The sequence below is a fragment of the Pholis gunnellus genome, assembly GCF_910591455.1.
Source record: "Pholis gunnellus genome assembly, chromosome: 22".
In the NCBI taxonomy this organism is placed as follows: Eukaryota; Metazoa; Chordata; class Actinopteri; order Perciformes; family Pholidae; genus Pholis; species Pholis gunnellus.
Genome location: NC_136549.1, coordinates 11,647,934 through 11,663,410, shown reverse-complemented (window position 1 = coordinate 11,663,410; position 15,477 = coordinate 11,647,934). Strand labels below are relative to the sequence as shown.

General features: G+C 39.9%; 1 protein-coding gene across 1 annotated transcript in view; it reads right to left on the bottom strand.

Moving 5' to 3' along the window:
• Window positions 1–15,477, bottom strand: part of col7a1l (collagen type VII alpha 1-like) — a 49,956-nt gene that overhangs the window by 3,593 nt on the left and 30,886 nt on the right. Inside the window, exons 61-104 of the mRNA XM_079184125.1 lie at window positions 15,428–15,463; window positions 15,318–15,344; window positions 15,173–15,244; window positions 15,015–15,077; window positions 14,746–14,763; window positions 14,618–14,653; window positions 14,494–14,532; window positions 14,377–14,412; window positions 14,136–14,264; window positions 13,710–13,808; window positions 12,949–13,152; window positions 12,395–12,502; window positions 11,588–11,632; window positions 11,091–11,180; window positions 10,678–10,734; window positions 10,332–10,433; window positions 9,855–9,905; window positions 8,458–8,511; window positions 8,322–8,375; window positions 8,162–8,200; window positions 7,514–8,059; window positions 7,363–7,398; window positions 6,733–6,759; window positions 6,555–6,614; window positions 6,080–6,205; window positions 5,847–5,918; window positions 5,609–5,644; window positions 5,369–5,428; window positions 5,114–5,158; window positions 4,974–5,009; window positions 4,280–4,315; window positions 4,058–4,114; window positions 3,696–3,767; window positions 3,405–3,476; window positions 3,263–3,298; window positions 3,067–3,147; window positions 2,939–2,992; window positions 2,743–2,796; window positions 2,576–2,638; window positions 2,439–2,501; window positions 2,165–2,281; window positions 1,088–1,165; window positions 575–628; window positions 408–456 (exon numbers count right to left, since the gene is read on the bottom strand). Of these exons, the coding sequence (XP_079040251.1) occupies window positions 408–456; window positions 575–628; window positions 1,088–1,165; window positions 2,165–2,281; window positions 2,439–2,501; window positions 2,576–2,638; window positions 2,743–2,796; window positions 2,939–2,992; window positions 3,067–3,147; window positions 3,263–3,298; window positions 3,405–3,476; window positions 3,696–3,767; window positions 4,058–4,114; window positions 4,280–4,315; window positions 4,974–5,009; window positions 5,114–5,158; window positions 5,369–5,428; window positions 5,609–5,644; window positions 5,847–5,918; window positions 6,080–6,205; window positions 6,555–6,614; window positions 6,733–6,759; window positions 7,363–7,398; window positions 7,514–8,059; window positions 8,162–8,200; window positions 8,322–8,375; window positions 8,458–8,511; window positions 9,855–9,905; window positions 10,332–10,433; window positions 10,678–10,734; window positions 11,091–11,180; window positions 11,588–11,632; window positions 12,395–12,502; window positions 12,949–13,152; window positions 13,710–13,808; window positions 14,136–14,264; window positions 14,377–14,412; window positions 14,494–14,532; window positions 14,618–14,653; window positions 14,746–14,763; window positions 15,015–15,077; window positions 15,173–15,244; window positions 15,318–15,344; window positions 15,428–15,463 (3,289 nt within the window). The remainder of the gene's footprint in view (window positions 1–407; window positions 457–574; window positions 629–1,087; window positions 1,166–2,164; window positions 2,282–2,438; window positions 2,502–2,575; window positions 2,639–2,742; window positions 2,797–2,938; window positions 2,993–3,066; window positions 3,148–3,262; window positions 3,299–3,404; window positions 3,477–3,695; window positions 3,768–4,057; window positions 4,115–4,279; window positions 4,316–4,973; window positions 5,010–5,113; window positions 5,159–5,368; window positions 5,429–5,608; window positions 5,645–5,846; window positions 5,919–6,079; window positions 6,206–6,554; window positions 6,615–6,732; window positions 6,760–7,362; window positions 7,399–7,513; window positions 8,060–8,161; window positions 8,201–8,321; window positions 8,376–8,457; window positions 8,512–9,854; window positions 9,906–10,331; window positions 10,434–10,677; window positions 10,735–11,090; window positions 11,181–11,587; window positions 11,633–12,394; window positions 12,503–12,948; window positions 13,153–13,709; window positions 13,809–14,135; window positions 14,265–14,376; window positions 14,413–14,493; window positions 14,533–14,617; window positions 14,654–14,745; window positions 14,764–15,014; window positions 15,078–15,172; window positions 15,245–15,317; window positions 15,345–15,427; window positions 15,464–15,477) is intronic.

Here is a 15,477-nt window from a genome sequence, read left to right as displayed (position 1 = left end):
GAAAAGGTTGACAATACACAGAATTGTCCTTTAAGTGTCCCGTAAGTGTGTAGTGGATTCCTAATGGCAGTCTCGTGTTTGTGAATGGCTCTGCTGTTGCTAGCACCATGGTGTGTGTTCCTGTGAGAGAACATAACAGATGGCAAAACACACATGGGTGCCATGCTGCTGCCACGGGAGCTCCACAACAACCAACCACACACACACACACACACACACACACACACACAATATGTGGCCTGTCTAGAGGCACGCGAATGTTCACTCTTGGACAAATGTACAGAAAAGTACAAGCACACATAGAGGGTTCAAAATGTACAAGTGAATAACGTGCCCCCCCCCCCCCCCTCCCTACACACACAACACACAACACACACACAAAACACACACACACACACACATCTTACCACACTTTTCAACCACCTCCTGGGTGACTAGCTCCTTCACTTCTTCAGCCTTGGCACAGAGAATGACAAAATTCAAAGTAAGTGAATCCATTTATCTAACTCTGTATATGTACAGTATGTATTTTAAAAGGTGTGTATTTGTGTTTGTGATTGTGTTAAACACGTACTGAGAGTCCAGGCTCCCCCTTCTCCCCTTTTCCTCCTTCAATACCCATTTTGCCCTACAGCAAAAAACACATTCACAAATGTATGAGCTTAATTATATTTTAAAGCTATAATTATTTGTACAAAGCATTTTAATTTGAACAAAACAACTAAAACGAGTATAGAGTCCGACCCTGCTAACAACCATCTATAATCTAACAACCATCTATAATCTATAATCAATCATTATCTATAATCAGCATCTATAATCAAGATTAATACCACATTCATGTCATATTGTAGCGTAAATACAAACAGCCAAGTGAGAACACAGTCACACAAGACTCTCTGATGTTTAGGATATCTTGCACTCAGCAGAAACACCACGTGTCAACAAACTGATGCAAAAGTCGTGTTGAAAATCTAAAAGCTTTCTTAATTCAGTCCTGACTTTGTGAACAAGGAAACATAAAAAGTCCTGCGAACGGAGATTGTAGTTTACATCACCGTAATCAATGTTCATGTAAGACTCTCACACTCTCTCCTCTTAGTCCTGGAATCCCGGGTCCTCCCCTCTGACATTGCTTCGATCGGCCCCTTCTGCCCTTGTCCCCCTGTTTGACAAAAATCAAAGTGTGTGCAGAGAAAACACTTTGTGAGTTTTAAGATTATTTAAAAGAAAAAACCTGCTGAGCGTTATGAAAGACAGACCAATTAGCTACATCCTTTGCATATCCTCATTATATGTTTCCAGCTCTCTGCCAACGCTGAAAGTCTGCTAATTGTAGCTGAAAGGAACCTAATTGAGGAAGATATTACTTGAAAGCTGCAGACGGAAATAGACCTCTACGTATGTGTACGTATGTGTGTCGGCTAGTCTCTCTGAACAAGACACAGACATGGTGATGACTGTAATCAAGCTCAGCTCATCCTCCTGTCCATTGTGGTCTGTCACATTCAAGTCTCCTCTTGTAACTTTTTTGGACAAAAATATAAAGTTTGATGGCTGTGTTTGTGCACAAGTACCTGCTCTGTCTCATACAAGCATTAACAAATAAATACAGGACTATTGATATTTAAGCAAGTAGATACTCATAAATACATTTATTCTCACAGATAAGTTCATACGAGGGCATTGAACTGGCATCCAAACTGATTTTATTGTATCCTAAAAGCCGATTCAGACCCTGAATCCTCATGAAATGTAGTTAGTTAGCGGTAGTTAGGATGCATATACTGGGTTTACCTGCGTTTGAAAAGTTATTTTCTTCTCAAATCAAACTGTGCTTTCATAAATTACATAATTTAAGTACGCCATTATTTTAAGATAGGAAATGTGATCGGACACCGACAGAGATTAACGGTCGATTAGAGAGAACTATTATCAATTTGTTATCTTGAGAAAATGATGTAGTGAAGTTGTGATCAAGAGAACAGCTTGATAACCTGGTATAATGAGGTCATTAATAATCTATGACGTTGATAACAAGCCCATGTTTTTCCTCCATTTTTCTTTGAATTTTTCAGCACAATAAAGCATTATTAATGCAGTTCAAAATATACAAGTCACTATCGTGTTTCCTAAATACACTGAGGGAGTAGGAATACGGTACCTTAGGTCCTGTGCTCCCTCGGGGTCCTGGCGGTGCTGGTGGTCCCTCATCTCCATCCCTTCCTGGATTCCCTAAAGACCCCTTAAACCCTGGAAAACCCGAGAAGCCGGATTCACCCTGCATGGAGCAAAGAAGTGCATTAACACACTGAGACGTCTTTTGTGTACAGGGGAAGATAAAAACACAATATTTTAACAATATACAACTGTGACAAGCAGATAATCAGTAAAATGAGATGGATAATGACCGGTGATGTTGATGTTAATTTACTTACCTTGTGTCCTTTCACTCCTGGAGCACCATCAACACCATTGATGCCTCCCTGTCCCTTATCGCCCTGAAGTGATTTCACACGGTGAGCATTGTGAGTTTGTATACATTTGGGGAAAAGAGAAACACGTGAGTGTTTACCTTGCGCCCCGTGAGTCCATTCAGCCCAGCTACACCAGGGATTCCATGGAACCCCATATCGCCCTGTTTTGCAAAGACAAGGTGATGTAGATTACCGGCAGAACTTCTTCACATGACATTGTTATATAACGTGTAACTTTGGTCTAGTATGCTAATTTAGGCCGAACCTTTTCTCCATCCAGGCCTGCATTCCCAGTGAGTCCAGGTAAACCTCTGAAGCCCTTGAATAGCAGGTGAAAGGAATACAACAAGAGATAGTGATATCAGAGAACCCGAAACTCAACAAGAGATTCATACGGAACTGAGGTGGAGAGAAAACAAACAATTTGTGGGAAAACTGTGACAAATGATAACTGCTTCCACCTTTTCTCCGTTCTCCCCATTGTCTCCTGGTAAGCCTGGTACTCCTGGATCACCCTGGGAATAAGAAAAGGTTGATTCTTTAAAAATCTAAAGGATCCTGATTGGTTGTATATTGTTTTTCAATGTACCTGTTTGCCCTTCTCGCCCAGCAGTCCTTTGTCTCCTGTGTCCCCCTTGGCCCCATCATCTCCGTGATCTCCATTGCGACCCTTAAATCAAATTGTGTGTTTTTACTGTGTGTGATTCCCTGAAGTTTGAACTGAATTTTGGTTCAATTTACAATTACTGAATGTGTGTTTGCTTGTGTTTGTACTGTAGCTCTACCATCACTCCATGAAGTCCTGGCTCTCCTGGATCTCCCTGTAGGAGAAGAAGAGCATTTCACACACAGTACTAACATAAAAGTGTTGAATAGTTCAACTGGTGTTGTTGCAGTGTGAAGATATTAAAATGAACCGTTATTTACCTTCTGGCCTACTGGTCCTCGTGGTCCAAAGCGCCCCAATGCCCCCTTAGTGCCTGCATCACCCTTTATGCCCTTTGAAAAAACATTTAAAATACTTTCCATTATTATGTATTTGTTGCAGTGCCATTCATTATAAATCAAAGTATGAAGCAAACTGATAATTGTCGGTCGGAGACTCTATGATGACCAGTATAACATTACTGTTGACGTCACATTTCCGTGCTCTAAATATCTTCTGGAAAGTTTTCTTCTTCTTTGTGGTTTTTAAATGTTTACATCAGGATTTATTACCTTGACTCCAGGAGGACCATCCTCGCCCTTTTCTCCTTTATCTCCATCAAAACCTGGTGGGCCTCGCTCACTCTGAAACAAAACATCCACTCAATACTTCATTGGTCTTTCTATGCGTTTACTTTATGAGCGCTTTAGATATGTTTGGACGTTTATTAAAAGCATTTCCTACTAATTACTTTCAGTGTGCAGCATTTGATTGATTTAGCTTTGTCATTAAGGTCGTTTTTTTTCTTCTTCTCTTATTTATTGTGTGTATATTTGTTGAGCTGGGTGGCGAAAGGAGTACGATTGCCTTTGTAAGAACAAATAAAGTTGCATTGAAATGTGTTCATTTGTGTTAATATAATAGATGATCTCACAGCCTGTCCTTTGGAACCTTTAAATCCACGGGGTCCTTGGATTTGAAGCAAACTCCCCTGTAGGAAGTGATTACATTGTGAAACACAGCTGCAAATAAATGTAATCTGCAATAAACGATAAAGCAAGTAATGTGTTTTGCAATGGATATATATGGAGCCATGAATATGGTGTACTTCTTGTTTAAACTTATATGACACAAAGAAGCATAGAAATCATCATACCCTTTCTCCTCTGACTCCAGGTAACCCATGATCACCCTGCAAAGAAAGATTTTTTAAATTCCCACACATATACGATTTCAATTCCGAATGTCATACATATATTGCTTCATAGTTATTCCTGTTCGGGGTGTCGTAACAGGAAAAATGCTGAGCCCACACATTAAATCCCTTCACAATATAATAGCTTTCAGTCCAATGTGATCCACCTTTGACCAAATGTCGTGAATCGGTTGTTGTACAAAACATGACCACAGTTTAGTGGTTATCTTAGAAATGAAATGTGTGAACGAGGATCTAAATATGCAAATGTCAACGTTGGCCTCTTCACTGCTGATGCAAATAAACCACAACAGCCAGTCAGGTGTAAATATTAAGTACAAGAGGTCAAGAAGTACATTGACCATCTCAAAAGTTGCAGCACCAGTATGTACACCATAGTGTAGAGAGTTTTACAGAAACTGCACTATAAATAGAAAAACATCAAGTTACTAGTAGCAGTCCTTTGGAAGAACACACTGAAAGAGGTCAGAAAAACCGCATGAATGTATCAAAGGATGTATGTTGCCTGCTTCATCCAAACATCTATCACCTATCCTCCCTGCTGCCAACAGGGCGGCTTTGCACTATGGGTCTCTTGGTAGAAAGAGCATCATTCAAACTCAATTTTGACAAATCATGTCAAATAACAGCTCACCTTTTCACCTTTGTTGCCATGCCAGCCCTTTGGACCCTAGTGAAAAAGGATCAAATAAAAGGATTTTGTACAAAAGTGAAACTCTAATAGCCTTAAATGAAATTTTATACTCAGTTGTATGGTTTTGAAAAGTTGCTTACTAAATACCCAGGAGCTCCTTTAATGCCTAGAGTGCCTTTTTCACCCTGGAAAGAAAAGAAAGGAGTAAATACGGTATGTCTTAAAAGGTATAAACCGGGGAAAGATTGGATAAGCTGTCACACAAACTGGTGAACAAAGTCAGTGTGTGATAGTTTACATTACATAAACGGAGCTAAACATATATTAAACATGTTTCAAAGAGTTGTTCCCCGTCACAGGGTTTGTCTGTGATGAATAGGCTGAGCTCAACTCACCCTTCTGCCGGGGAAGCCAAGCAACCCTCTGGCACCAGGCTCGCCAGGAGCACTGGTACCCTGGTGAGGATACATAATAGTGTTATAAAGAATGATCAACACTGCACAAATGCAAACGTGAACAGTATGCTGCTGCTGCTAGAAACATAAATCAAGTTCTCACAATATTACGTTCGATTCGTGGGCAAATCAAAGTAAAAAATAAATTCTACCCAAATATCATATATGCAGTATTTGCACCTTTTCTCCTTTGACTCCAGACACACCAGAAGGACCCTTTATTAGAGAGATGCAGTGGCAGAAAGGGAAAATATCATTACACATCATTTCCAGTTGACATACGATCAGATAACATGTCCCTAATATCAAAGAATGATTAAAGTTGTACTCAAACTTCGCATGGAAAACTTTACTATGTATGATGCTAAGTTGGTCAGAAAAGCTTGCAAAGCTCATGCATCTATTTGTATTTTCTTACGTGAGGTCCTCCTTCTCCTCGAGGTCCAGGAGCTCCAGGCGATCCATTCTTCCCCCTTTTCCCCCGATCACCCTGCGTCATGAACACACAAAACCTCTTATGTCTCTATTTTAAACACCAGAAGCACAACCTTCTCTGTCCATTTCTGCATTCATTCACATTTCGCCGTCTTCACTTTTTACACACCGAAGCAAGCTAAATGGCAACTTGTTAGTTGATATTTGATGATGTACCTCCCTGCCCGGCTCTCCTGGGTCCCCCGGGGAACCCCTAAGTCCGTAGGAGCCCTGAAGGCCCATGTTACCAAGAATACCCTGGATGCCCTGAGCACCCGGAGGCCCTGGCTCGCCTGGTTCACCCTGAGGAAGAGGAAACAGGAGAGAAAGATAGAAAATAATTAAATGTTTGGGAGACAAGCACACAGTTAAAGTTCACTTGTTTCATGTAATGTAAAAAAATGCAGTTCTTCTATTAATTTTGAATAATGGTTTTCAAATAAAGTCAGTTATTTCCTTTAGCAATTTACATGCTCAACACACAATTTTAAATGAGTGAGTGAGTCACTGAGCCAATTACATTTGCTAAATTAAAACAGCGACGAGAAGCAGAGTCAATCAATGAGAATGTGATGGAATAGACTGTGGGGATTAATTGATTCAGAAGGGACGTTATAAAGAAGAGATTGCTTGTATTTCTTTTTTCTTGAACCTTATGTCCTGGAGGACCAGCCTGGCCTTCTGGACCTCTGTGGCCAATGCCTGGCTCTCCCTGAAACCACAACACATCACGTCTATAACATATTTCACCGGCATTCCTTTTAATTAAAAGCACAACTACCAGCTTTCACAGTTAAAAACAATGTCAATTACAGATTACGAGTATTTACCTTGTGTCCTTTTTCACCAATTTCCCCCTAAAAAGTGTGGACAAAAAGAGCAAATATCATTCAGAAAGTGCACCTCAGCACATTGTTCTTCATGAGCGTCAATAAATAATAAAAAAGAATTGTCAGCATGTTCAACAAGGGGAATTATTAATGTCTGCTTTAATCTACTGTCTCCCAGTCACACAGAAATAGAGCAGAGGGTGACATCAAAGGCCTGGACTCAAATGGCTTCACTGACAGGCGTGACGGGAGAGAAGTTCTCCCCTCAGCTCTGATGTGATTCACTGATGCATTGTGGGTAGGTGGGGAGAGCGGCGATGATATTTTTATAGACCGGTGACACATTTCGTGTGGCGACTGTCATTCTTGCTCTGTGATGATTTAAACTAGTATAATAAGTGAGGTGATATCAGAGACTCAGTAAACCCTGGCTTTAAATCAACACTTACATTTTTACGTCTTTTAAATGAGATTAAGACTGGCTCGGTAAAATCACTTAAGTACTGTAATATAACAGTACCTGAAATGAACATGATGTTCAATTCTTCATAATGTAACGTTTCTGATTTGGTCTTGCTTTACAAGGTTGACAATGTTCAATAAAGTTTTATTTAAAATATCGTTAGTCACCTTTCGTCCCGGTGTTCCATTCTCACCTGGGTGTCCCTGTTGCATAAGAAATGTACATTAGAGGCATTGTATAATTAAAGTTTCCAATGTGCAAAACACAAGTTGAGTATTTCATAATGTTGAGCGTGTTTTGAAAACGTTGTGCCCTTACCTTGAGCTGAAAGTACTCTGGAGGGTACGGCTGTCCGGTTTCTTCATCATAACCCCCCTCTCTCCCCCTCTCCATCTCCACCCTCCTCCTCTCCCACTCCTGCCTCTCCCTCTCCAAGTCTCTCTCACCCTCCTGCTCTGTCCTCTCCCTCTCCAGCTCCAACTCGGCCTCCCTCTCTTTCTCCAGCTCCTCTCTCTCCCTCTCCATTTCCACCCTTGCCCTCTCTCTCTCCCTCTCCAGGTCCTCCTCCTCCTCTCCTCCTCTCTCTCGATCGACGTCCTCCTCTGTCTCCCAGTCGTAGTCTCCACTCCACTCCTCCTCCCCATAGAAAGGATCAGGGCCTGTTTCTGCAATTCCATCCGTCTGTACTTCTTTCTCTTTTTCCATTCCCCACTCCTCCACTTTCTCCACTTCAGTCGGTTCCTCTCCTCCTTGTGTTTCTGTATAAATCTCTCTTTCTGTATCAATGTGTCGCTGCCTCTCCCTCCGCTCTTGCATCTGCCTCCTGGAATGTGTTTGGAGGTCAGAGTTTTCTTGCTTCTTTTGCTAGAGAAACGCATTTTATAACACAAACCATTGTATTTATCAGTCGCAACATCCTAATTTGGATTAATATATAGATTTTTTAATAGTTGATGACAGACTTACATTCCAGCTGTTGTAACCTTGAGCTCCAGAGGACAGATGCTGAAATTAAAATGAAGGGGAAATCACATATTGGTCCACGGATGGTTACCATGAAATTATATTTCCATACTTTATTTGATGAAATGTAGGACATTTGAATTTTTAAGACGGGAAAACATACTTTTTGTGCCTCCTTGAAATGCCTTCTTCCACCTGGGGCACCTGGCATGAACACCTAAAATAAAAAAAAAGCTTTTTACTGCCATTTCTTTATCATATATATCAATCTGTTTTCTACAAAACCAGGGGACTCTTACCATGGTGTCGGGCCAAGGCGCGCTTTTCTTCACCCTGATTTGGAATCGAGGCACCTGTGAAATCCCCCAAAAGCTTCTCATGAGCAAATCAAGCGCAATCATTGTGATGCTTCCTGTCAACCAGCTGTAGTAATGTGTGTGCTCACGGTTCAAATGTAAGAAAGGAAGACACAAATTTGCTGAGAGAGTTATTTCAATATTTTTTTTACTGAAGGATACATGCACAGAGAGGTTAAACACAGACAAAACATTGTAATAACAAGAGAAAAAATTTCACCAGTGAAAAGAATGTTTGACCTGGCTGCAGATGTGATTATAGCACCACTACATTCTGAATAATATCATTAGTGAAGTAACAACACAACACATTTCCAAGTTTTAATAAATAAAATGTCAGTACAACTTGTCAAAAGGAGATATATATTGAAATTGTTGGCACCAACGTCTGTGTTTTATCCGATGTCTTATTTGTTACAGAGAAATATTTGTCTAAATAAATAAATTAGGAGTTGTAGATAAGGTTGAGGCTACACTGGCGTTTACATTGAACAAAGTGAAGAATGAAAATAAACTGGACATGGGGAAACAATTCATATATTTGAACAGTGCCTGATTTTCGTTATAGCGCTACTCAAAATAAAAGCCCCCCATGCAAGATATGAACTTTGGTGTGGCCATAGGTTTGGGTGAGTGACGCGGTCTCTGTGTGGAAAGAAGTCCTTCCTCATGAAACGTTGGTCAGGTTCAGGGCTCCTCACCAGCAAAACAGTTCACAGTTTATTCACACGCTCCACGTAGTGTGTGCTTTCTTATGAATGCTTAACACCCTATAGTCACAGAGTGTCTTGGGACTTAAGAGACATCCTGTTTAAAAAAATGAGACAGAGAAAGTATTAAAAGTATAACTCTCTGGAGTCGTTTCTTTGCCAGTAAATCATTCCAGAAGAGACTCGGTCACTATTTCTGCTCATTCCCATTCAGGCAAGACAGAGAAATCATGCCAAAAGCATGCCGCTCAGAAATGCTCTCCTGTCTCATGCTTCGGTTATGTCTATGACGGTATATTTCCATTCCCATTCTATTCAAATTCGCCTTATACAAACATGTGCACTTTGTTTGCACTGGTGAAATTTTTAAAGGAAATAGAAAGAAGAAAAGTTCTTGAAATATGATGCCAAGTGCTTATTACTTAAAGCATGTTTTTTTTTAATGTTATTACATATATTACGACAGGGAGAAAGTGAAGCCCATCCTTCATTTCTTCAGCACTTGTCCATCATTTTCAGGTGTCTTGTGTTTAGTGTTAATAAAAGAGATTCACATTCCGAGGCATGCAAAGGGGTCTTCAGACACATTCAGTTAAGATTCAAGCCTTTCAAATCAAACCAAAGCTCTACCTGGTCTGGTTCTTCTGTCGTGACGGGAGGTGTAGGAAGTGACACTTCATCCTGGCCGTAACAATAGAGGACAGATAAGAATGTGACAGTGACAATAGCGCCTCAAAAGTGAAGCACCGCGTTGATTAGAAATTCTATATGACTCCAACAAGTCCAGCTGCCCCCCCCCCACCCTTACCTTACCTTTTCTATATCACCCGTGGGTTGAGATAGTGGCTGTGTGGTTGTCAAGAGAACCTAGGGGAAAAATCTAAAGGGTTATTGAGAAATAAAAACAAATGATATACACACACCGCTACACACTTCTTTATTCCGTGTATGTCAGCGGATAGATTGGGATGAGGGATTTTGACCTGTTTTATTGGTACTTGGTTGCGTTTAATATACGTTTATTATATATAAAATATGTAAGAAACAATGTAAAAAATGTTGAGAACAATTTTAAGAAATGAATCAAGACATTGAGTGTAGTTTCACCTGTGCATCTATTTGTCTGTCTGTGGAGGATGTTGGAGGATGACTGGAGGCTCCCGCCATTGTTTCTAACTGAGCAGGACTGTGTGTGGGTAATTGTTCCTCCTACAAAAGATCAAATCGGCATACACATGTTATTATTCCTCATAACTGAGCTCAGCTGCCTCTGCTTCCCTTCTATCAGAGTGCAGTCGTGCAACAGTAAATTACTTTTTGTTATCATCTAGGCTACCGATTAATAATCCTCCACCTTTTCATCCACTGGGAGAGGGATTTCATCCGTTTGGTGAGCTGCAAAACATTTTATTCCCAATCCAGCTGAAACAGATGTTGTATGAAGCAAATGTACCTGTCTGTTGTCTTTCCTCTCCGTAGAAACTAAAGAGTCACTTGGGGAAAGTTCTTCCTGTTTAAAAAAGGGAAAAAAAAATAAATTCATTATAACTTTTAAACATTCCCAACCTCCCGAGACTCCAGCGGATGATGTGCAGAGCAGATGCAGTAAGCTGTAATGAGAAACTAATTTATTCTTAATGATTAATTCAGGTAGTGGGTGTGTCATTAATCAACTCTCTCCGGTGTTTAGCGTGGGCACAAATGGTACGCTGCTATTAAAAAAAAAAACTGACAGGTCTGTTAGCAAGAAGCCACCCACCACGACAGCGCTCCAAATCTGTAACAACCCCACGTCATCGATCATCACTTTAAAACTGAAGTTTCCCACGGTTCATGAATTAGTCATTCATTGCAGCAGCTGCCTACCTCGTATTCATAATTGTATTCTTCGCTGTTATAAAACTCCTCTTCCTCTTCTTCTTCTTCTTCTTCTTCTTGCTTGTCCTCATCACTTGTCTTTAGATAAAAGAGAAGTGACAATAATTAGAGGAAGATACTGTTACACATCATAATTTATAATGTGTGTCGATGGCTGGAAGACGACAATGCCAAGCGATTACAAAATAAAACTATTATCAAATCTGTTATTAATATAATGAGAAGCACAAGGACGTTATGACAAATGCATGCTTTTAGTTTTACCAGCCACACCATGTTTACAATGAAATGAAAATTCTGCTTGTTATATCTTAAAAATGTTAGTTTATTATGATTTTTTTAAACAGTTTAAGTGCTAAAGCTGTTATTTACACACACATAATGTTATGTTAATGGCTGTGTTAGTTGGTTTTTATTTGGTTTAGTTGGGGCAAAAGACGAGTTCAGTGTTCAGGTTTAGTTTGGACCCCTTCAAGGACATTTACCAGGCGGTGTCTCTGCCTCTTATGTCGTCCTTTATTTCCTTTGCCCTGGTTAAGAAGTTCACAGTCAGAGAGAAAAACAAATGAAAGGTTTCTCATGCTTAAGACGTCTATGATCAAGCGTGACACTATGAGGTTGATACTGTAAGTTGAGGGTGGTATATAAAAAGGGAATAGGTAGTTAATGAATGTCAAAAATTGTTACACCTTTACATAAAGTTGTTTAGAAGGCCTTAGTGTTAAAGTTATTAAACGGTTTAGACCTGTTTGTATAGGACCATACTGGCGGTTTTGCATGATTCTACCCATTTATTACAAATCAAATACACTTGGAGGCATCCCATGAATTTATTAGATTATCTCATTAGTTTTTAATATATTCTAATGTCACTTGTTGCTGTGTGCACTTTCATGGCAAGCACATTTAGTCAACATGTAATGAAATGTGCTGTATAAATATAAAGGCCTTTCCTACCTTCCAGGCAGATACTGATCTTAGGTCATGACAGTATTTCTGTTTTAAGTTTCATGAAATTGTTGAAGCGTACTCTGTGAGTTGATTGTCATACTTTGGCATGAACTGAAATCAGTAAATACTTGAAAAGTAGGACGGGTGAGCAAAAACATGACACATACTAACAGACTAAAGTTATCAATCAAGACACATTATTACAACTTGTTAAAAAAAAACTATCAAAAGAGTATTCTATGTTTTATGTTAAATATAATAAATGAAACAATACTCATGCGTGTTTTTCAATCAGTCAGTGTCAAACGCAGTCACCAATAAGATGTCCATGTTTGCTCTACCTTCCCACGTTCCCTGTTCTTCTTCTTTTGTCCCGAGTTCTTCTTCAGGGAGTCTTCCTGAGCGAGGAGGACAGTCTCCGCCATAGTCTCTGGTAACCCTGAAACCGTCTGAGAGGCACATTTTTGTTTTAATCCTTTTGTAATCAACAGAACGTAAATGTAAGGCAACATAAACTGTATCTGACACCTGAGTTTTGTCAGGTTTTCAGTATCAAAAACGTGGCAAAGCATGTGAGAGCGACGGCACAGGGAGAGACCTGCCATGAAAATCTAATTTTTGGTTTCAAGGATACCAATAATGATTATTATTTTATGTCAATGATAATGTTATCAGTAATGTAAGACACTGATATCCCACTGTGCTAACATTCAGAAACTGCTGGGTGTGAATATGCACAACTCGGTTTAATCCCATGTTGCTGAAGAATTATCTTAAAACTACCTCTGTAGAAACCCAAAAAAATATGAACATGTTTAATGTACTCAGCATGTTTTCAACAGTTTAGTAAATTGTACATTTAAAGTTGGCATACTTTGTTGTAGAATGTGCTCACCTCCTGTGTCGCAGTATAATTGAATGTGGAGTTGACTACTGTCAGATTCATTTTGAGGGAAGAGATGCCTTCACTGTCCCCATCCACCGTCTCCTTGCGTCTGGAGCCCTTTAACTCGGTGTGAATCCTGTCGAGCTCCCGCTCTCCGCTCAGGGTGGACCTGGTCCATGAAGTCGGACCCTCTGCAGTTTCACTTAAAGGGTCCTTTAAACCAAAAGACAAGAATATTTTGGACTAGTAGCGTCTGCCTGAGCTAAACGCAAGTGAGTCACGATATACAGTGCACAGTGGGTGAAAATCTGGCTGCAATTTGAAAGATTTATTTAGTTACTTATTTTATTTATCCGTTATGTGTTGTATGATGACCCTGACGAAATGTGCTGGTCTCACAATTAAGTTGTACTTATACTATGAGTGTTGTTGGAGTTTAATATAATTACAACCAGAATGGTGCCCTCAGAATCTTGTCTCCTGAAAAGATTTCCAATCTTTTTGACGTATTTACACTCATATTGAGCGTTCAGGACTTTTCTTAAAACTAAAACTAAATCTGAGGAGAGGTTAGAAACTACTTGTTCCTGATGTATACTTTTCGGTTTCAGGGATTTTCCTGTAATTGTCAGTTTGAATCAAGACCATGGAGCACATTACTGATCTAGTATACGTTGATTTGTCGTGGAAACAACAGAAAGACAGCAGAAAGACTTCTTAAGATTGTTTAGGGTTTAAAGATTCAAGAGGAAGATTTGTAAGTTACTTACAACTGTCAAAGACTCTGGAAGCGGCCCATCTAAATCAGGGTCCTCAATGGTCTCCAACTCTTTCAGCGGCTGGCTGGTGAGGTCAAACTTCACTGAACTCTGTTGAAACAAATGAATAGAAAAACAAGTATCAATTTGTTCTTACTGCTCTTTGTTTTGGACGTTTTTTAATGACATAAAGGACTCGGGATTGAAACGGTTGTTTGAAAAAGAGACCATGGAACTGACTATTAAGAGTTGAGAGAATTTAAAGTTTTTCGGTGAATGCATACGGGTTCAGGAAGAAATCACTCCGACTGATTTGTAACCAGACCGTTGTTCAGAAAATATTGATGTTTTGTAGAAGTGTCTTACAATCCCATTGAGGCGTGAGATGCATGACACTTTTTAAATAACTCTCACACTTCTTCCCTGGAGTTTACGTACTGTGAACTCAGTGATGACGTTGGAGGTTTCTGTGTTTTCTTTTGTTTTCTTGGAGTTGCCGAGCACATGAAGCAGCTCCTCTACTCCATCCTGCAGCAGCCTGTCAATCAAAGTCTTCAGCAACGGCAGCTGAGGGAAAACAAGTTTTCATTGAGAAGGTCAAACTGTGCTGTGACAAAGGCTGTACTATACGGTTACAAATTCTGTCAAACTGAAAATGTAAACAATGCTCAGAGCTCACCCTTATACCGTAGGCTTCAAACATCACTTCAATGTCCTAAATAAGAGGGAAACATATGTTCAAGGTGCAAAACAAATTATATATCCCAGAGGAGAGATTAGTACACCCTGTGTTTACCTTCATCTCAATAGATTTCCCTGGAGCTCCAGCATCACCCTATAGAGACATTGAATTAAATGACCATAATGTAATTTGCATTTCCATATGCGTATGATTTTGTGTGTTAACAATGAAACACTACCGTGTTTCCTTTCAGGCCCGTTTCTCCTTTATCACCCTGCAAAAAAAAAGAAGACAAATGAGCAACAGAGCCAACATTTAAGTCTTTTCAGAACTCAGTTTTCAGTATGAGCCACATTACCATCTTACCTTCTTTCCCGGTGAACCCTAGACACAGAAACAGAGGAGCGAGACATGGGAACATGCATCTACAATGCATGACATCAAGCTTGCCATATCAGATAAAAGGCACGATTCATTGCAACTCACAATAAAAGCACTAAAGTCATCGCTGAATGATGACTCAGATGCCATGCAGGCCAAATATGAATTATGCTATGCAACAGCTGAATTAAAGTGCCATTATTCATGAGCTATAAATATTCAGAAATGTGTTCTGTGTTCTCATCAAAACTCACAGTAGCTCCTGGAGGACCCATTGGGATAGGAAATGCTTCTCGGATTTCATCAATGGAGGCGCCCTGAGAACGGATCCATGTACAAATCAGTCAACTTTAAGCTGTCTGGCAGGTCTAGGTGGTCCTGAGTTATCAATGCAGGTGGTGATTTTTTTTACCTCTGATGTGACAAGCACCTGCTTACCAGGCAGACCTGGAGGTCCTGGTTCCCCCTTACTGCCATCTTTACCCTGAGAAGGAAGAAAAACACTCAGTTTTCTCACAAACATAAATGTCTACTTGTCTTATCTCAAAACCGCTTACATTTGCACCCGTGTCTCCCTGGTCCCCCTGGAATGAGTGGAAAGTTTACAAATGTATTAAAAAAAATAGCTTCATAAACGTTTAAGTCGGTTGCAATAAATGTCAGTGACCTTTTTGCCGTCATCTCCTTTCGGTGCTCGCTCTCCCTGTTAAAGAAGAA